This window comes from Hippocampus comes, unplaced genomic scaffold (assembly GCF_001891065.2).
Source record: "Hippocampus comes isolate QL1 unplaced genomic scaffold, H_comes_QL1_v1.1 scaffold113, whole genome shotgun sequence".
Classification (NCBI taxonomy): domain Eukaryota; kingdom Metazoa; phylum Chordata; class Actinopteri; order Syngnathiformes; family Syngnathidae; genus Hippocampus; species Hippocampus comes.
The window spans coordinates 155,299-176,393 of NW_017806160.1; the positions used below are offsets into that span (position 1 = coordinate 155,299).

Consider the following 21,095-nt stretch of genomic DNA (forward strand, 5'->3'; position numbering starts at 1 on the left):
GCCACCGGCTAAAAAGGAATTAAGCCTCTGATCTGCGCTGAGTGGCCAGAGTGTTACATTAGACATTCATCCAGAAGAGTGAAGGTCAGAGAAGAGATATAGTGTCGCTTTAATCCCATTTTGCCAACCCTGTCGCCGTGAGCTTCACTCAGGCTCGATCAGAAGACAACAACTTTAAAATTTTGAAAAACTCTACCAATCCAACATGCTATATCTAGAGCTGGATCATGGCAATGAAGATTAGCAACTGCTGTCTCAACCAATATTAACATTAGCACATTTGTCATTCGGAAGCTTAGCCTCATCATGAGTGCTCCCGGTAGTGTTCGGAGAGTGCTGTGACGGGTCCGCTCAGTGCGCAGTCTCTTTCCATTTGTAACAGATGTTACTGAGGCAACAGTTGGTCTTGGAAGGGAGGGGCTTCACGCCATCTGTCCAGGGTCAAGCTTTGAAAAGGGATGTTAAAGATGGCGACATGTTCACGAATATGCTAAGTATGTGTTTGAAAGGAGGTAATATAGACTACATTGTCATCTGACTCAATGTATGCTTTCATTTAGGATCACTTTTGTCAACTATTTGTTGAGTTAGGGAGCTCCAATAGTTTGTTACATATGTAAATTTCAAGCTCAAAAGCATGCTTTTGTGGTCACTACAAATACCTCAACCATAAAACATTTATTTATATGTGAAACATTATACATCATTCATGACATGCAGTTGTAGCATTTCAAAAATAAATACAAATCACAATCTGACCATGGTCATACGGAATCCAATTGTGATCGAAAGCCTTTAAGGGCCTCGTCCACCGCATCCCGCATATGTGCCATCTTCTTGTGGCAAACTTTTCTCTATAAGGGGAGAAAAGTAAAAGTCATGAAACGCTGCGCGGTCTTAAGGTGGGTCAGACATCAATTGTCAATCACTCACAACAAAGATCTTGACCCTCTCACTCTCCAAGTGGAACATCTCAGCCAATGTCAGCTCAGGGAAGTCTCTCTTCAGGTGGAGGAATGCACACTTAGGTGAGCGTTTTATGTGCTCGAACCTGGGAGTTAAATATTTCACATCTGAAGAGACCTTGTAGCAAAGCATTACACAGGTAATTCAAAATTGCAAAACAACAATGAGCAGCCCCAACATTAGGACCACTTGCGTCATCATCACAATGAGTGCTATATAAAATAGGACCACTAAAATAAAGTTGTACAAACAAAAGGAGTTCTAAAAAGTTTCTCATCAAGAGCTAAGCAATTAAGGGTTACAAAAATAAAATTGTACCATTACATTTATGTTAGCTGGCATATACAGTGGAGGTTTGACAATGGTGAGTCATCAGTCAAAAAGGTCTCTTCACAATTTTTTTGTCATTGTGTTGTCTGAAATTCTACATATCAAAACTACTAGGGGTGTTGGTACTCAACGAATGCACATACCTGTATGTATAAGTAAACATCTTTTGAAAATCAATAATTCAGAAATCCATGGAAAAATGATGTCCAAAATTCATGTCAGGCAATATTGGGATGAGCCACCACGCAGCGTCCATAAACCATGTGATGTGGAGTTAACTGTTGTGATTTCAGAGTGTTGCACCCACTACAATGTGCAACAAATGATTCGTACCTTGTGAATCATGCCTTCTGTCTCAGTTGTGGAGGTTTCTTTGATACCCAATTAAAAGGCACAATACGGGGCCCAGAGATGGTCAATTTTTTTAACAGATACTTAGCATGTCCTACTGTCATGTCATAAGGACTTCCTACAAATGAAATAAAACAACTGCAAACTTAACATAAATACCTTCAACAGTGTGAGTGAACAGTGACCATATCAATTCCCGAACTCTTGTATCAGCTATGATCAGTTTCACAGAAGTTAACGATTGTTTTAGTCCGTTGCTTGATAAAATTTGAAGAGAGAATCCTGATGATCTTAATGTGCACCGCCAAAGTGATCAGAATGCAGCTGGTCAGTGTACATCTAGAGCCAATCATAGAAATTGGATGTTGGACACACCAGGGGTCATCGTCAGGCTCCCAGCCCTCCAGCTCAATCAGACAGAAGAAGCAGCAAACCACATCGGGCTCATTGTCACCGGGACAGTGCACAAAACCAGCCTTGGCCATCTGCGCACAAAAAAAAAAAAATCTAATAAATACATTCGTATTTACAGTAAAGCAACAACATCAACGGGGCTGATGTTTGATATGCAACGCACGCAAATATCCACTAGATGTCGCCATTTGTTAAGAGTGTGAGAAGCGGCGGGTATTTCAAGTTGCACAATTTAATACAGTAGGCCCACATGCTTTTCCACCGTGATGTTTCAGCTCCCACTCAGCAGTCCAACATAAAATTGCAAAGTAAAGTAGGTTTATTCCACAACGTGTGAATTAAAGTAACATTATAAGAAGATCCGAGTGCCATGTAGAGCGTCATTGAATAAGAATCCAGAGAGGGGTCACCAGCCAATCAATCAGGAGATGTGGACAGGCACACGACCTTCCACACTCGACTCCTTTTAGAGTGAAACCAAATCTGGCAGCTGCATGGTTGCAAGTCACACGTGGTTCTATCCATGTATAAAGTATATTTACTGCAGTACATTGATTAATGCCATAAAATACAAATCTTAAAGTGCAGTGTCAATCAGACAGACAATCCCTCTTTAACACCAATAGACACTATTTGCATGGCATTCATAAACTCTTTGCGACGAAATTTCGAGTATAATTTCTCTTCAAGCGACAAGACAGTGGAGAGCAATCAGCTATCTTACCTTTTCAGGTGTGCAGTTGCAATCTTCTCGAAAGGGCCAGTCGGCAAAGGTTTGCTCCCGTAAATCACCGCTGTACATGACATCATACGAATTAAACCGACTCGTTAAAACTTCTATGCTGGCCATTTCTCCACCAGAAGAGTTGATTTCATCCACAAGCGGGTGTCCACGTCCAACTGACACACATGTAAACTCACCCAGATGATTTTTGGGACCCTTCGCAGGATTTTTCAATTAACACTGATTGAGTAGGCGGGGTCAGGATGAGCTTCAGTCAACTCGTTTCATCACAAGGGTCTCGGATGACTTTTGTACATCTACATATATTTGTGACCCACACGTTTGACATTTTAAATTCAACGTATTCTTGGGTATATGGATGTGACAACCATTGGGCATGTTGATTGGAAATTAAAGTTACTAAATAAACCGTGTTCAGTATTCTGCATCATTGAACACGCGTGACAACGAATGAGTCATGAATGCATTGAATTTTGTTTATATTTGTTCTGAAAGTGTTCAGATGACTAAATGTAAAAATATAATACAGTCTATACACAATAGATGAGAAGGTGTTCCTCATCGACAGCTGTAGTGTGCTGTACTTTTTAAGGGCCTGTTTTTTTTTTGGGGGGGGGGTTGATTTGTTTTTGTTTTTTGCTTGTTGCGAGGATCAAGAAAAGCGGTGGCCCAAAGTGCTGGGGAGACTGGGGCTTGTTGTCACACATGTAAGTTTTTACGTTGTGATTATCCTCTCCACCAGAGCGTGCAACTTACAAGTGAAATAAAAAATTTTTTTGTATTTCTTTTTATGGTCAGGGGTCATGTCCCATCTGAAAAGACAATAATACATTGTGAGATGAAATGAGATCCAATGAACCATTTTCATGACCCAAAGTAAAAAAAAAAAAAAAAAAAAAAAAATAGTGAACAGAATACATTCTGAAACAAGCTTCTTCTACATAAAAATCCTAGCAGTGATACAGGTGGACTTGTATGAGGAGATTGAGGCATCTTTTCAGACATCAGTCATTGTTGTATTTTATACGAAATTTCAAATAGAATTAGTATTAGTGTTTTGGGGCAACATGTCTCAGTCATGTCGGACTTACTGTAGTTGTCACATGATATGCAATGAATGGGCCAATGAAAAATGCACTCCGGTTCACGGAAAGACCAAGCGTTTACGGGCATCACTTGCTCTTTCAGATGGTGATTCTGACTAGTGATGAGGTTCGTTTGTCAGATTTTCTTTGGAGTGTTTATGAACAGTGTTGGAACTATCTCCGTCCACATTTCAAGACATATTTAAGTTTCAAGCTAAACTGATGTTTCCTGTTTTGGAACTCACTTTCATCTTGAATTGTTAGATATAGGAAGGTAAAATAGGCATTTGAGGCTCGGAGCCACGGCCACTGTGCCACTAGGTCCGGTTCATATTGTCACTCAGTATTGCGACATGCCTTCAAAATTAGGTTTGTTTATTTGGTTATGTTTTACATTTACTGTTTAAGCATTGTCAGATCCCATCTTTGAATCTCACTTATGTTTTCCTCAGTACTTCAGAATACATTCAGTTGTCACATTTAAACAAATGCGCCTCTTAATGAGAGTGTTCACGAAGCAGCCATGAGGTCACTGGAAGCGGGAGAAATGCGCTTCACAGCCAGTCGTCCACCTTCCATATTCTTCCTCACGACTTCAGTGACATTTGACGCTTTCTCTCCTCCTGGACAGTGGCCCCCCACTGCTGCAGACTCCCTCAGCCTGCTCACTTCTTCATCTACCACTTGCCATAGTCTGCCCTGCTGTAGATTTTTTCACACAGTGCTGTAAAAAAGTGAGGGAGGGCAGATGATAGCGCCGACGTTTGTGGTTTCTGTCTGCCCACCACCACCTGCATGTCCTGTACATTACCCCCGTAAGGGTGAGCGTTTACTCCACTTGCGTCTGCCTTCAAATATTTTCAAAAGAACGATAACGAGGTCTCTGTGGTGCGTGTGTTGACTAGTTTCATGCAAGAAACAGTTCCCCGGAGAAGTTAGGTACGTCTCAGTGTGACTCTCCAGTGCGGGAGATTTGACTGACTCAGGAAGTGCAGCAGAGGGGCAATCAATGTGGGCTGCAGGTAGGAAAGGAATCCTTTTCCATGCTATGTACACATCTGCTTGAATTGCAATTGATGCAGCATTCGGCCAGGCGTTGTAACTTTTTTTTAAACTGACGCAGCATTCGGTCATGCATTGTTGTTGTTTTTTGCTTAAATGTAGTGCAGAAGATGTATATTAGTTTCAGAAAATCAATGCAAAAAAGTAAGTGTGCTGATATTTTCTGCTCCAGTAAATACACACTTCCCTGCATGACTTGCCAAGCTATGTGTGCTCTTTATTCTGGATTGTGTCGTCAGGACACAAATTTGTGTTTCCAGAGTCATGTTGTTAAGATAAAGGTAAGGAAAATGCCGCAGTGGGTAGGCTATACGTAAGAAAAATCTCACCAGAAAACAAAAAAGTATGATTACAGCAATAAAGAAGACCTCCTCTAAATTTACTCACAAGTTCCTCAATGTGGGCCCGTTTGGATGAACACAAAGCTATAATTGTGTTGGACCAATGATAAAAGGAGGAGACATACTGCAGGTTATTTGTATACCTGCTGCCATCTTATGAGGGAGCACTTCATTGTTTGTTGTGCCCGTCACTCAAAGACGCCGGCATAGCTTGATGAGCAAAGATAGATTTGGAATTCATAAATGATCATATTTGGCAAAATTAAGCAAAAGCGGATGATTTCCTGTGGCACGGCACTTTGGGGGATTCCTAGTCACTGTATTCTAAATGGTGGAAAGCTAAAAATCCGTCGCCATGAAATATGTGTGTCCATGTGCAGACAGTAAGGACAGTGTGGGAGATGTTTGCGGACTGAACTACACTATGTAAGATCCATGACGCCAGTGTGCTACACCGCCATGGTGAGGAATGCCTTGATTTTTAGATCCTGGTCGACTCATATGGGTGTGCCAATTGTTGCCCTGAGTTGAATAGACAAACTAGAATAGAATTTGGGGCAAGCCTGTGATCCGAATGGGCTTGCAGAAGAAAGATGCCCTGTTCTCCAGTGTGGGCGTAAAAATGCCATGAAGGTGTTAGGGTGTGACAGTCAACTTCAACATTCTTTTTCTCTGGGCAGACTCACACCCACTAGAGTACACATCGCACACATCCATTTTGAAAACAATACATTCCATACCATGTGTGTGTCTTTGTGGCTGCACTTTGGTGAGGAAATAATCATCACAATACGAACTAAAAAAATGTGTGCCCATGACCCTTGTTTCTTCGGTTTATTTTAACTGCCTTGAGATGCACTGAAATCAACTTTTTGTTAAATGACCTTGATTTTATTGCACATTTGTCCTTTTTGATGAATTTAGAAAGAGTCAATACCTGAATGGGAAAACTGTTGAATGGAAACGTATAGAAAAATGCTTGACATCTTCTGAAGACCTGTTCAGCCATTTTGCATGAAAAGACTTCCACTATGAACAAATGCCTGAATGTTGTGGGGTGTGAGACAATTCAACAGAGATGCTTTCGAATCAATTTGGATCAACAAGCAATTGGTCATGGTGAAAACAGCAGAGAATTGCACTTTATCATGGATTTGCCAAGCATTTGCGACTTGATCCAAGAAATGAACTGCTTTCATGATGGATGCAAGCGACGCAATGATGTGAAAATTGGACAATTCTGATCTGAGAAATGGAAAATGGAAAAACTGCAATGACAACAAAAACAGCACATAATGATTTAAATTGAAGTGCTGATTGAGACATTTTCCAAAGGTTTTCTTGACAGTAACCAAAATCATTTCACACGTTTTTACACTGAGAAAAAAAAGAATTTTGTCAATTTTATTCCTTAAACAAATCTATCTAGAACCAGATGATTTTATTTTGTCTCACCACTTGCTGAAATAAAATTGAGCAAATTCAGCACACCAGTTTTTTTCCATGTACATCAATAGCTACATTGTACTGTCAATGGTGCTTTTTTTCATCATTCCATGTTTTTGTTGGTGTCATTTGATACACTTTTAGTGGCAACAGAAATAAAAATGAACCTGAAATGGAAAAAAACCTGACGGTCTGATAAGTTTTTCCATGGCTGTTTATTGGTGAAGGATGTCATTACCCCTGGGAACAAACTGCACCTGAGAAGATTTCCTGTGCATATAATCAGTGGTCTAAATGCAGTGTGGTGACTGTTTGTCACGAATGCAAGCTGATGGACTCACTTATCAGATGTGCATTCAGCCTCGGGCCAATTCAAGGACTGGGCCCGTTTGTCCTAGGCCGACTGATGTGTTGTAATCTTTAAAGACCCTGTAAAATGAATTTAGGTGGACAATAGTTTGACTTTGACGATTTTGAAACCTCACTCACATGTTATTGTTTAAATTTGTCCGGGTTGTTAACGTCATTCTTCGTGTTGTGTTCACTTTTCAGGGACGTTATTGCAAAGTCTTCAAGAAGCTTATATGACAAGATCCTTATTTGACAAATAAATAACTCGAGCTCAATCTTTCATCTCTTACAGTGCAGTGTTACGGTTTGACAACTGTCTTGCCTCACGCTACTTCTTATGTTTGAGCGGAAAATAGCTCCTAAAAACAGCGACAACACTACCTGACTTAAGCAGAAAAACAACCGTGGATGGCCCCCTTCAGGTGAAGAGGTCACACGTACACACACACACACACACACACACACACACACACACACACACACACACACACACACACACACACACACACACACACACACGCAATACTTGCACATGATGAGGGGAAGTGCAAGTCTACTGCTGTTTGCCTGGCCTCCTCTCACCTTTGACCTTCATAGGCAGGCTCTAAATTCCCCACCAGAGCGCCAGGAGACACCCAAAGCCATGTTGCGCACACCGCATCAACATCAAACCACACATGAAGAGTAGTAAAAACAAACTCGCCTTCAGCTATCTGCTGCAGGCTCTTGATTGTACTGTATGCTCTATGAGTGGCGCACAAGTTGCCTCTTGACAACACATTGGACATGTACAAACTTCCATAGGTTGCATATTAGCCTACATGGAGATTTAGTGAGTGGGAAGACACTGGTGATCAATCGAATAATTTGATGTTCACACTCTTTAGTTTTATGTATTCACAACTTGCTGTGTATTCCACAGACTGAACATTTCAAGCCTGTTCAAGTTCCCACTGTTGGTGGCGACAACGTTTCCCCAGATTTGTTGCATTGTGTCTGTCAGGAAACTAATATCATTCTTAAACTTTCAATCTTAAGCATCACATTAGATCATTTCTTCCATTCAGGAAACTTTTACAAAGGTCAAAGTGACAGCAACTGATGGGTTTGCCGTATGCATTTCAATGACTGAAACGTTGCCATCGTTCCACCGTTAGAGGGCAGCAAATCGTAGTTCATAAATCAATCGACACCCATGGAAATGGAGTATATGAACCGTTTTGCGAATGTGTCTGTATTTATGTTTTTGTTAAAAAAAAAAGTTGAACACACGATCACACTGAAATGATCACTACAGGGTTAAAAACAATTGCATCACATCAATTTGAAGTTATGGCGTTATTTAATGGTCATGACTTGGTATTGCAATCAAAGTTAATCGTAAAGAGGTCATTTTGGGGGCCGGGGGGTAATTGTCCTTGAAGGCTGAGATGAGTGTTAATACATGGTCCGTTCAAAACCTCAGCTCAACTTTATTCATAGAGCACAAAAAAAATGACAAATGTAGTACAGATTAAAGTTGAAACGTAAAACACAATAAATCAATAAATAAAATACAAATTCAAATTAAATTTTACACAAATAGCTTCCATTCCTCTCTTTACACCGTTTACATGTGTCGAGTTGTTTGCCACTAAGAGAGAGGACGTCTCCGTGGAGGGTGATGGGATGCTGAAATTGTAATCCCGAGACATGGGCATGCTGCCATTTTAGGTTGCCAATTACTCAGCCCCCCTAACTTGAATAGATAGATTTTTCTTGCTGCTTTTTCACGTTATTTTCTATCTTTGCAGCAAAAATGCCACTGTGTATGGCACACAGTTTTACCAATAAGTCTGGGAGAATCATTACAAGCACATCTCAAATGTATCAAATTTTCTCTTTGAAGGTACGTATGTGAGTGCGTACCTTCACTGCGTCATGCTATCAGAATCATCAACAATTAAATGAAAGTAAAACCCATCAGGAAAAAAAAAATAGCTGCTAAATGTGAACCTAACCTCTGAAGGTCACAATTCACGATATTGAGGTAATATCCTCTGAATAGTCAATGCAAACAATTAAGTTGGTTCTTTGAGAGGCTCTCATTATTCCATATAGGGATCATAAAACCCATGCTTATTAACTGTGTTTTCAGTGAAAAAAGTAACAGACCTTGTCGATAACATTGGCAATATGAGACGGCTGCTCCCTGGCTTCAGCTGCGAGGGCTCTATTGACAGTTCATTCATTTATAATCCCAGGCATGATGTCACTCGCATTGGCTGCAGCGGCTGAAGTTTGAATGTAAACAAATAACTGGTGAGGGGCCGCCCTTCTCAGAGGTTGCAGCATCATAAACAAACAATAATGGTGCTATTATTCCCAGCAAAAAAAAAAATAAATCAACATTGTACTAGTGCTAATAATTTAGCATGACCCCAAATTTATACTAAAAAGTAAAAAAAAAAAAAGTGGAAAAGTCCAAATAAAGGAGTGAGTTAGTGGCGCTGTTGCAACAGGCTGCTTCCTTGCTTGTGCCTCCAGAAGATCTAAAACTACTAAAACTCCATCCACTCCCTCTGTCATACTAAAATAACAAATGAACAGGTAACCCCCCCTTATCACAGTTTACACTTTTACAGTCCCACTAGTTTGCAGATTTTTTTTTTTTCAGTACAGTATTTTGGTTACATCAAAGCATAATTCCAATGTCGATCACTTGATAGTGGCACACTGGTTTAGTTTGAGATGGTGTAAGTTTGAACAAAGAACAAAACAGAGACTACTGCATTTCAGCACGGTCTAGTTTTTGTTGACAATGATTGATTTCTATCATCTGATGTAATCCTGCTTTTTATGCCTACAGAGAGTGAATTTCCTCATGTACATCTTTGTACATGATTATTGAGATGATGACTTACATGTGTTAATTTTGTGGAAAATGGGATTGCGGTTCGTAAAATGGATGTAACTGCAGGTAATTGTCGTCCTAGTGATTTAGAAAGAGCAGAGCACAGCATGTGAAAATGATTCAATTCCATTTGTCTGACATCCTTTAAAAAGTCGTTTGTCATCATCATGATCCCTGAAGACAGCGCAGGTCGGACAACGTCAATTTATTATTCATAGAAAATATTCTCTGTGTGTTTCTTTGACGTGTCTCCCAGGAGGTGACAGTAGACAGAGGTCAACACATCATAGCCAGAAGAACAGATTTTCAATTATTTGCAAATAAGCAAGCCTAATTGCCCAATTCCCTCACTACGTCCTCCTGTGCTCACATGCTTCGCGTTCTACCTGTCCAATGATGCCATCTGTCCTCTCCCCAGAGGCCTGCAGCCCACCGCCGCTTTTCACTGCTCTTGTTCATCGGTGACACCTGATCTCCGTTCTCCTATTTCACCATCTCATCATGACGTCCATTAAAGGGGCACTGGACCCCGGGCCTCGTTGGCCCGACACCACATTAGCACTCGGACCATTGAACGCAGACAAGGAGCATGTCTGAATTATTGATAGCAACACAACTAATGAGGAAATCCAATCGCACGTTTTTGTGCTGACACTCAAGCTCGCAAAGCGACCTCTACACATGACCGTATCCATCACTTCCAATGCTCTTGCTTCCGATCTTCAAATGGGATTTTTTTTTTCACTGGGTCATTTGTTGGGACATGTGCAGTTGCTTTCAACATTCTGCATGACTTCTGACTCAGTCAACTGCCAAGTCAACACAACTAATTATGACAATCGAGAAAGCAATATTGATTGAGAACTCTTTGAATGATTGTGTTGATATTACATTGAAGCCCCACATCCTTGTGGTTTGGCATTTGCAAACTTGTGGATTTTTTTTTTTAACACCGTTCGTTATTTGCTGTTTATACGGGGCGGGATGCGATTAAACGGTATTGTGTTGCATTGACTTTCTGCCACTTTTTTGGTAACATTCTGATGCATTTTAAGTGCAGAGAGACGTCTTAATTGAATGAGTGTGTTGTCATGTCACAAAGAGGAAGTGGCTATTTTCACCGCTCAAAATACAGTCACACACAAACTCCAGCACAAACCTCAGTCAGGTTCTCTGCAGTATGTCTGCAATATTGTGAGCAGTGCAATCTGGGCATTGATTGTACTGTAAAGGGAAGAAAATAATAACTCTCAAAGTGAGTCCGGATTTGGACCACATTTGAATAGTAACTTTTACCAGACTACTATATTGGATTTAGTCATATTTTACATGACTAGTTACTCGAAATAGCAGCCATTATTGAGTAATGTGTTATTTACCAACGTGTTACCGTTGTCACAGAATTTTATGGAGTATTATTTCATTTTTAAAAAACATGGCACAAATCTTTGTTGTTTGTTTTTCAGGAGGCTAGAATAGATTAATGGATTTTCAATGTATCTCAATGGTGAATGATGATTTGTAATACAAGTGCAAGCTTGGTAAAGGAAAAAAAAAATTAATTCATATCTCCCGGCAGCACTCTGATGATATTCCAGTTCATGACACTTTGTTTTCAAATTGTTCAACTCTTTGCATTGTTACTTTGACTTTTCGGTTCTGATTGGCTGGGAGAAATCACATAATTTGTGATGCGCCAACCTGTAAAGTGCTACAAAGGACACGCTCGTTGTTGTGTTTGACCAACATCGTCCATTCAGCATCTTCTTAAGCCTTTTTTGAATGCTCAGCTACATAGACCACAGAGATCAGATCTGAATGCATGTGTTTCTGTTCACTTGTGGATTCTCTGAGTGTGTTCATTGTCATTGTTTGCATACAACGGTGCTAGTGGAGTTGTGGTGAAGCCTTGTTGGCATTCACTCCAGCAGCCAGCGACTCATCGCCTTCACCCGCAAGCGGGAGGAGGCCCGAGGCGAATCGAAAAGCCGGCGAGGAAGCACGCGCGACTAGAGGAGGCGCTGCGAACATCAGGCAGCGTTTTCGATAGCCTCGGGCTCACGTGTTTGTGTCTTTGCGTCTCCAAGCATGCACGCCCAGGGGGATTAATTTTTTGACAGCTTTGTTAAGCCTTCGCTTAAGCGTTGAGCTTTGCAGTTCACATTGCGCCAGTGTGCCTTTCAAAAGCTTTAGCCTGCGAATCGCCTTTGTTGTGAAAGTCAAGACAGAGCATTGCCCTGTTGTCCGAGCGAATGACACTGCTGCGCGGCTCCTCTTCCATTAGTTGCACAGCGTTTCATTTTCTGCTGCCTTTCTGCCGTGACTTTGTCTGCGCTTTGCATCGTCTCTCTCTTTCACGCCACATCTCTTCATCCCTCTGTCGCCTTGTATTTCGTCTCATCCCTTCCCCCGCCTTCTTACTGCTTTCTCTGTCTGTGGTGTTTCCTTCTATTTCAACGTTCCTTTTTGCGTGGCCAGCCCCCCCTTCTTGCCTGGATAGGTAACCTTGCCTGAGTAGGTTAAGAGAAACGGGAGAGGCGAAGATTTAAATAGAGAAAAGGTTAATCCTGTGGCAAGTCCACAGACACACCAAGTTAAAGGACACTGAGAGGAGAGTGCCTGCCGTGGACAACAATTGCAGAAAACAGATGTGACAATCCATGAGCCTGCAGGAGGGTGATGTGTGTGTGTGGAAGGGGAGATTGTGGCAAATGAATGTGAGAAACTGTGGTGGGAGGAGACAGCGTTCTCAGTCGATCTCCTTTTCTACTTCATGACTTCCACTTCGCATGATGACAAGTGTGTGCTGCGCCTCCCATTGGTGGTGGCTGCCACCAATCAGAGCGCAGGCATGCAAGGTGCCTCCAGCTTATACACAACCCCAAAAAGAGAGGCAGAGCTGAAGAAGCCAGTGTCTGTTTCACAGTGTGTGTGTGTGTGTGTGTGTGTGTGTGTGTGTGTGTGTGTGTGTGTGTGTGTGTGTGTGTGTGTGTGTGTGTGTGTGTGTGCGTGCATTGAAGCTATTTTCCCAGTTGAAACATCAAAATGAGATGACAAATGGGAAGTTTATGATATTTTTTTCTTGGAGATCCCTGCATTCCCCTCTGGCTACTATGCAGAAGAAGAAGTAGAAGAAGAAGAAGAAGAAGAAGAAGTAGAAAATCTTGGCTCTATAGCCTCCCCTTCTGATTGGTTTCCTCACTTTTGTTTACCCGCCTCCTACTGACTCTCCTCTCCTCTCTCCCTTGCTCCCCTTTGCAAGTAAAGCCCTCCATAGTGTCCTCAAGCTTACCTGATCACACAGCTGCAGGAACACTGGACCCCGCACCCAACCCAACCCTACACGCGCACACACGCGCGCGCACACACACACACACACACACACGCGCACACGCACACGCGCGCACACTCACACGCACACACACACTCACACGCACGCACACGCACACAAACACGCTCTCTCTCTCTCTCTCTCTCTCTCTCTCTCTCTCTCTCTCTCTGTCTCGCACACCCACACCTAGCTTTTCACCTGGAGAGTGCACGCATACCAGGCGGCATGCGCTGCAGCAGTTCCCTCTCCTCGCATCAGCCTCTCTGACTTGCCTCCTGCTAGAGTGCGAAGGGGGACTCTGAGGGAGGACTTTGGAGCTATTTTTCCCCAGGACCACCAGACGGGGCCGTCGGCCGACACATAGCAGCACACAACATGATTTTGGGTGAGTTTTTTTTTTTTTTTTTGGTGCTTGGAAGGTCAATCATTTGCCGGCTCACTAATTCCTTTGCACAGCTTGCGGCTCTTCATTAGTAGTACTGTATATACCGCGTGGTGTTCATTCCACATCTGTCAACACAGACTGGCGGGATAAACCCTGAAATCGCAGCAAGGGCTTGTAATCATCATAATCGTGTGTCATTAATACGGCAGGTGTGAGTGATGACAGGCAAGGTCGAATTGTTTAGTGCTGAACTGTATGATTAGGGGGTGGTTGGTCACATGACCAGGCTGATGTGTCACCTATAAACTAACATTTATACGACGAAAGATTGTTTACATTGCCGTTATTCTGCGTCAGCCCCCCGCCGCCAGAACTCCAACTTGGCCATCTTCTTTTCTTTTTGCGTTATTCTGACTCTGAACACTTCGACTGGCTGATGTAGGGACTTTGTCCACATGACAGTTAAGGGGAGAAAAGCAAAGCAATGATGTGGCAAATGATGTCATAGTATCACCAAGAAACATCCAATCAGAAAGCTCGCACGGCCACAGCTGCTAGGAGGATAGTTACATGAATTTGGGGGACTGCATAAATATGCTGTGATGTTGAAGTCCTCAATTCATTTAAAAGATTCGGCACCGATTTGTTATTTACCCTTGGCTGTTTGGCAAAATCCCATGTGAAAAGAGTGAGTCGCGTGCTCGCTGCACTGTATAGCTTTGAGTTGATATGCAGTCTTGCTGTGCTCTGACTCAGCCAGCACTTTCTTGTTTAGTATTCTGGTCTCATAGTGGCCATGTCTGCGAGTGCGGTCCCGTGTGCTCCACATAGCTGGCGTGTGTATTCACACAGAGGATGCCGGGAGCTCGCCACTGTAAGTCCACATGACCAGTCATGCATGATGTGTGTAGGCTAGGAAGGACGTGTTTGTGCCTTTAACTAGCAACGTAGTGCCCGTCAGCATCTGCAAACATATTAATGTGTGTGTATGTTAATTGCGGCGCTATGTGCACTGCCGGACTCGCCGCTAAATTTGCGTGAACGCATGCCGAGACTGATCCGGGCTGTGCCCTTCTTTCTGCTCTCTGGGCTGGCATGTTTTCCAAGCAGGCGTCTCTAATGATTATAGCGACTCACGCATACTTTGAAAAGAACAAGCAAGTTCACGTGGCCTTGACTATTCAGCAGATTCTCGTCTTTGTAATTTTTGGCAGAGTTTACGCATTTTTGTTCATGTTTATGCACAATCAAGTGACTACGCAACAGTTAGACCCGCGCTGTCTTGCAGCTGGGGGCAGCGCTTGTACTTTGTCGAAATGATATTCATCTGGAATGTGTGAACAGCAGCTTTAATGTTCAACTGCGACAGTGACAAACTTAATCAGCAGAGCGCTGGATGGTGAAGAAGCAGAAACAGAAGCCAAACACCGAGCACCATGTTTTGCAGTCAGCTCCAGCCTTGAACAACTGTCATTTGCGGTTTGCTGCCTGCACCATGTTAGGGTTCATCTCCGGCTAAGTCACACCAAGTCAGTATGCTTTTCGTCGCATTTCATGCTCTGAAGAATCTTGCACTTTAACACCCCTCGAAAAGATCACCTCAAGTCCCCCTTTTGAACCTCTCATTCAAGATATGCACGTACCTACCGTCATTCGTACAATATCTGCTTTCCATTGCCTACCATGGTGATGTTGACACATTTACTGTTCGTGGTAAGATGCGGCTGGTGCACGATTTGATATTTCAGCCTTTCATCCTGGTTGAAAAGGCCAATGTCATTGTAATGACCTTTGCAAGGCTGACTTTCTGTCATCATATTCTGGTGTCTAATACAAATCTGACGAGTACTGATAGAACATGAGCAAACAATAGTAAATTATTATTATTATTATTATTTCTAATAATAATAATATTATTTTTTAATAATAATAATAATAATAATAAAACGTGTGCAGTTTGTGTAGAGACTGAATGCGTGTGTTTACAGTCTCCATCAGTCCTATGTCTGTGTTGCTAGTCTGCTCGTGTTGTTTGTTTGAATGACCTTGAAGCATAGACCCTTTATTCTCACTCCACCTGTCCTCTGTTTATTTTGCACGTGAGAGTCAAATTAGCAGAAAACAGCATTGTGAAGTTAGTCTAAAACCTATAGGTGGCAATCTTTAAATCTGACAATCGCGATGATGATGACGTCAGTGGATGTGCTCTATGGCTGCCCTCCAGGGCAGCTCATTGATCATCAAGTCAATCAATAGTAGCTCACTTTTGTGGCACTCGGTCCCATTTGAGTGAGGGATTGTAAATTCTGACAAAAATAAAGCAGGGAAACTCAACTTAGCATAAATGTCTTGTACAGTACAAATCTGGAAAAGGCCATAGAGATACCAATACCAAAGACTTTCTGTCCTGTTTCAAAGAACGATTAGAGGCATTTGGCATCAGCCAGTATTGCCATGAAATGCTTTGAGGAAATGGTGGTAAATAGACTAAAATCGGAGGTAGCTCCTTTTCTTATGCAATTTGTGTCGAGACAGGGCTATAACACATCAGACGCAATAATCAGCATGTCCCACTTGAGCTGTAAACATCTGCAAAATTGTAATGCTTATGCATGATTTCTGTTCACTCATTTTAGTTCAGCTTTCAATACTGTATGATTTCTTTGCTCAGACTAGACTTAAAATTGAGTCCTGCATCAAAGGGTTTGATTCTTTCTTGACAGATAAGATAGAGTACAACAAGTAAAAGTGAAAAACACTCACCAAACCTGTAATATAGTGGTGCCCCAGGGTGCAGCTAGTTCACCCGCGTTGTTCACTTTGGACACAAGCCAATATAGAAGAAGCCTAGCAAACACCATCATCATCAAATTCTCTGATGATACCAACACTGTGAGCCTCCTTCAATCTGGTGACTGCCCATCCACCTACCACAAAGAGATAGACCTCTTTCTGCCTTGCTGTAGAGAACACCGTCTGACTCTTAATGTGGTTAAAACCACAACGATGGTGTTCTCACCCAGATGACAACAGACACATGACCCTTAAGGCAGGGAAATAGAACAGGTTGAATACACTCAATAAACTGCATATGAGTTGTTTTCACATATAAGAAAATATGTGTGTGTGTGACTATTGTTATAATATCTGTCTTACTGGTGATGCACCATTTGTGTTCAAACATCCGAGGTTAGAAGACTGCAACTATGGATACTATTCATTAACCCACCTCTGGTGTTTTGCACTGAGTGGTAACATTAAGCTAGCGACAGTATGTGATTGTTTTCATTACATGCTGTGTAATTCTCTTTGTTTTGCGTTTAGTTTGACAGTAAAGTCAACCGGGAGGGCCCTGATGGCTCTTTTTTGAAGAATTGTTCGCTATTTGCCAAATTTGAGCCCGAATGAGCTTAAGCAATGCAGGAAATTGATCGCTGGTCATATTTTGGCATAGTATGCTTGATTGTAAAGCTCCCTGGCATATTTGCATTGACAAGAAATATTCTTGATGCTCTTTCTTGGCTTCATCTGGACCTTCCGCGGAGGAGAGTGAGCCTGAGTCAGCGTGTGTGGTCGTTTCATCGGCCCTCAATGGAACCCTCATATTTGGCCGCTTAATCTGTCTTCATCAAACTTTGCTCGCTTTTGACCTGTCTTTACGGATCAGGGGTCTTCCATCCTGTTCCTTGAGGTCCACTGTCCTGCCTGTTTTCCATGTCTCCCTCCCCCAACTCACCTGATTCAAATGATCAGATAGTCAGCAAGGTCTGCGGAAGTTGAATACCGATCCTGTTCATTTGAATCAGGCGTGTTGCAGCACGGAGAGGTGGATAACAGGCAGGACAGGGGCCCTTAAGGATCAGCACTGGAGAGCTCGGCATTATAGACAATGATCATTTCATTCCTTGTGTTTCTGTCAATGTGACTCTGGAATTATAAGGCATTAAGGAGCCAGACATTTGCTTTGCGTGCAGGCGCACTTCATCCCTTTTGGCTTTCTTTGAATATCCATGACAAAACACAGATGCTGAAGTTTTGAGCAATGGTCACTTGGGATTTCTGCATAAGAAGATGACAATTTTTTTCTGAATGTCCAGTGGACCACAATTCTCCAAACCAATTTTATTTCATTGTGCTCACTTGTGCGTCTAGCCGCTTTGCAGATCACATTTTGACTGCCGTATGAGTATAGAAAAAAAAATGACATGTGTATTAAGACCACCCCTAAAAGAAATTTCAATAACGATACCATTATTATTTATTGAAGCCATAACTAAATTATGACCGTATTCTCAGAAGTATACATCTCTTTACTTTCCTCCTTTTCTTTTTTCTCAGCTTTGCAACTGTAATCTCATAATTTCAGACACCCCCCCTAAAATTACAATATTAAAAAAAAGTTGACTGCTCTCTAATAAGACAAGGCAAAAGTATACTAAAACTCCTCACACTTTTATGATGTGTAAGTAGGTGGAAAATTACTCCTGCCAAGACAGCTGGCTTCATTGTGCTTTTATGCAAAGAAAAAAATGAGATTCAAGCACTGTATGGTGGCAGTGAACTCACCTCAACTCAGCTCAGTTCAGTTTGACAGATAGGGAACAATTCTTAGAAAAAGAGGCTTCAAACTGTTTATTGCCACTGCTCATTGAACTTTACTGTCAACCTAAGCATTGAACAAAGAGAATTACACGGTCTGTCCATAAAACAACCACATATCTTAAAGTACGCTACACTTCATGCAAAACAAACAATGCAAACCACCACAGACTCGCAAACAAATAGCTTCAATGTAGCGGCGTTATGGCGCATTAAGCAATGGATTTTTGGACACAAACGGTACAGCAACACATGTAGACAGACAATGGAACAATACTCTTATTCATGTATTCTTAATCATTTCTGAAAAATGACTAATGGCCTTGGAAAAATATTAATAGTCTATACTGCGTCAGTTGTGAAAGGTTTTCCAAATGTGTCACGAATCAATGTCTGTATTTTGCTCTCCCTAGGTGGACACGAGAAAGAACAGCACAGCATCCATTGAATTAAAGGGAAAAAATGGTCAAAACAGTTTATTTACATTGTATTAAATGTATCAAATGACATTACTGTAAGTCTTTCTTATTGGATACATACCCTTTTTTTGTTCTTTTGTGAGTTGGGTCTGTCATGGATAAATGGCATTTCCATTCAATAGGCAAAGATAACTTGAGATAGAAGTGCTTGGAGTTACGAGTGTGAAGGCACCACTGTAATAAGTGAATCCTTATGAAGTCTTACAAAAATGCATGAGGTCACTCCTTGATGACCGCTTGACTTCTAAAATATTGGAGGCATGCAGTATTTGGTGATGACTTAAGACACCAATGCACGAATGAGGATACGTGCATTTTGGAGAGCATCCCAAAATGATTGCATGCTGTATTGTATGATGACAAATGACATTGCATTTGACCTACTTCACTTTTCAACCCTCTCATGACGACCAGGCACCGTATCCACTGCCATTGCCGCATCCCGCTTTCCCTTGCCCTTTTTGTGTCAAGCAGGGTGACAATTAGGGCTTAAATGACCCGGTACACTGTTTTGAAGACAACGCTATTGCGTTAAAGGTCCAGCTGAAGTCGATTAGTTGCTGATATTATTGACATTTTTTCACACGGTACAGCGCTCTCCAACCTTCATTTCACCACTGACCCATTTAACATAGAGAAATATTATTTTTAAAGACCACTACAGAAACATATACAAACAGATGTTTGAAAATACAACTCACCAGCCCTGTGCGCGCATATATATATATGTATATATATATATATATATATACACACACACACACACACACACACACACACACACACACACACACACACACACACACACACATACATATTCATCCATCCATTTTCACAAGGATCGCGGGAGCCTATCCCAGCTGTCTTCAGGCAGTGGGCGAAGGACACCCTAAACCATTTGCCAGACAATCGCAGGGCAAGAAATATAATTTTTATAATAAAAATTATAGTCCGACGTAGCAAATTAAAAAAAGGATCGCACTTGACTCGCCTGGCGCCTCTGCGCAGAAGAACAGCGCAACATACCCGTTTGCTCACGTACGCCCTCTTCATTGCGGCAGAGAACTATCTGCCGCAACCTGTGCCTTTTCACTGCGGGTTTTATTTCCCATCAGCAAATCTAAATATGTCACTAAAAAACATTAAACTTTAATGGTTAAAAACATTAGCCAGACTGTGGAAAAGCAGGTCAAATAAACATATCTGCAAACATTATATTGGCGACATGCAGTTATACGGCAAGCAGCACTGCCAGTTGCATGTATCAACCCAGTTTGTTATGATTGCGCAATGCAATGCGCATTCAGAGGTGAGGCTCTGCCTGACCTGCCTGCCTGACGTGCTTCCCCTGACCGCACGTCCCTGTTTTTATTACTTTTATCCTGTCTTCAAGCGTTAAAGCTTCTCTTTTCTTCACTCCTTGGTCTGCAAAGGTCCGTTTTTGTAGCCATTTTAGCAATGCAACGTTCGTGCTGCGTCTGAAACTAACAATAACAAATACTTCCTGTATGACTGCACATGTGTAAGCCACTGTGGTGTTTGCTGTTGCCGTTTCCGAGCTAAGCAGTAGGAGTCGCTGTCGGCTGAGGTTGGATCCGACTTTTGCGGAAGGCTTGTTTTCATAGTAGTGAATCTCGTTGCGTGGCAAGGGCAGAGAAAAAGATTTCGTCTTACGCAACAGGGGGATTTTTTCATTGTAGGGGGAGCAGAAAAGTGGGAATGGTTTTAATGCATGAAGATTTTTTCACACTAGGGGGTATTTTCGCCCATGTAGGTTTCACTGTGTGCCCTTCCATCAAAGATCATGACAAAATGTGAGGTGAATGAGTCACATGCACACACCAGCACTGCACACCTACCTCCAGAGTAGAGCTGCTGCTCCGCGAAGCCAACATGCACCTGTGTGTGATTAAGGTGTCACATGAGTGCTTTCACTGAAGAATCCTCAGGCTAGAGGACACCTGGGAGTTGCAGCCTGCGCAATGCTCGCTACGCGTCAACAGGCATTGTGATCAGTGGAAATAGGCACAGATGATTCTTCAAATAGCAACCCTGCAGTGTCTGCAAAAGTGCCTCTTCACTGGCACTGTGCTGAAGAACATTTCTTGTCATTTCTGATATGGAAACCTGACTAGCTTGATCATTCAGGAACTGTTCATTTGGCAAAGCCTTTAGTGCTCACTCAATTGACATAAACCCCCTTCTGTCATCTTGGGAAAGTTTGGAGTAGGGCTGAAACAAATCATCAAATCAGGTGCCTCGATTCAAAAAATGGCTTGAGGCATTTTTTCTGGTCTCAGTTCCTGCTGTCTTCAGT

General features: G+C 42.1%; 2 protein-coding genes across 5 annotated transcripts in view; one reads left to right on the top strand and one right to left on the bottom strand.

The window, feature by feature from the left end:
* birc5b (baculoviral IAP repeat containing 5b) lies at positions 1-3,063 on the bottom strand. Of its 2 annotated transcripts, XM_019895576.1 has the most exons (5): positions 2,786-3,063; positions 2,023-2,132; positions 934-1,051; positions 760-854; positions 1-446 (listed from the first exon to the last, which is right to left on the bottom strand). In XM_019895576.1, the coding sequence occupies exons 1-4, from the start codon at positions 2,909-2,911 to the stop codon at positions 765-767; spliced, it is 444 nt and encodes a 147-aa protein (XP_019751135.1). In that variant the 5' UTR covers positions 2,912-3,063; the 3' UTR covers positions 1-446; positions 760-764. The 2 variants fall into 2 exon arrangements, with proteins under 2 accessions (XP_019751135.1, XP_019751134.1); XM_019895575.1 differs by lacking the exon at positions 1-446 and having other exon boundaries at positions 660-854.
* Positions 3,064-4,741: 1,678 nt separating this feature from the next.
* Positions 4,742-21,095, top strand: part of znf385a (zinc finger protein 385A) — a 72,264-nt gene continuing 55,910 nt past the window's right edge. Inside the window, exons 1-2 of one of the 3 annotated variants that reach the window (XM_019895653.1) lie at positions 13,445-13,700; positions 14,492-14,574. Coding sequence is in view for 2 of the 3 variants with exons in the window: in XM_019895650.1 (XP_019751209.1) it covers positions 4,901-4,913 (13 nt within the window). In the remaining variant the exon portion in view is untranslated. Of the gene's footprint in view, positions 4,914-13,444; positions 13,701-14,491; positions 14,575-21,095 lie in introns of those variants that run through there. The other 2 variants (XM_019895650.1, XM_019895652.1) reach the window with 2 other exon arrangements.

Coding starts and splice junctions, on each gene's coding strand:
- birc5b (XM_019895576.1), bottom strand. CDS start 2,911: ATGGCCAGCATAGAAGTTTTAACGAGTCGGTTTAATTCGTATGATGTC. Junction 2,133..2,785: donor GCAACTGCACACCTGAAAAG/GTAAGATAGCTG, acceptor TTTTGTGCGCAG/ATGGCCAAGGCTGGTTTTGT. Junction 1,052..2,022: donor GAGCCTGACGATGACCCCTG/GTGTGTCCAACA, acceptor TTTAACTCCCAG/GTTCGAGCACATAAAACGCT.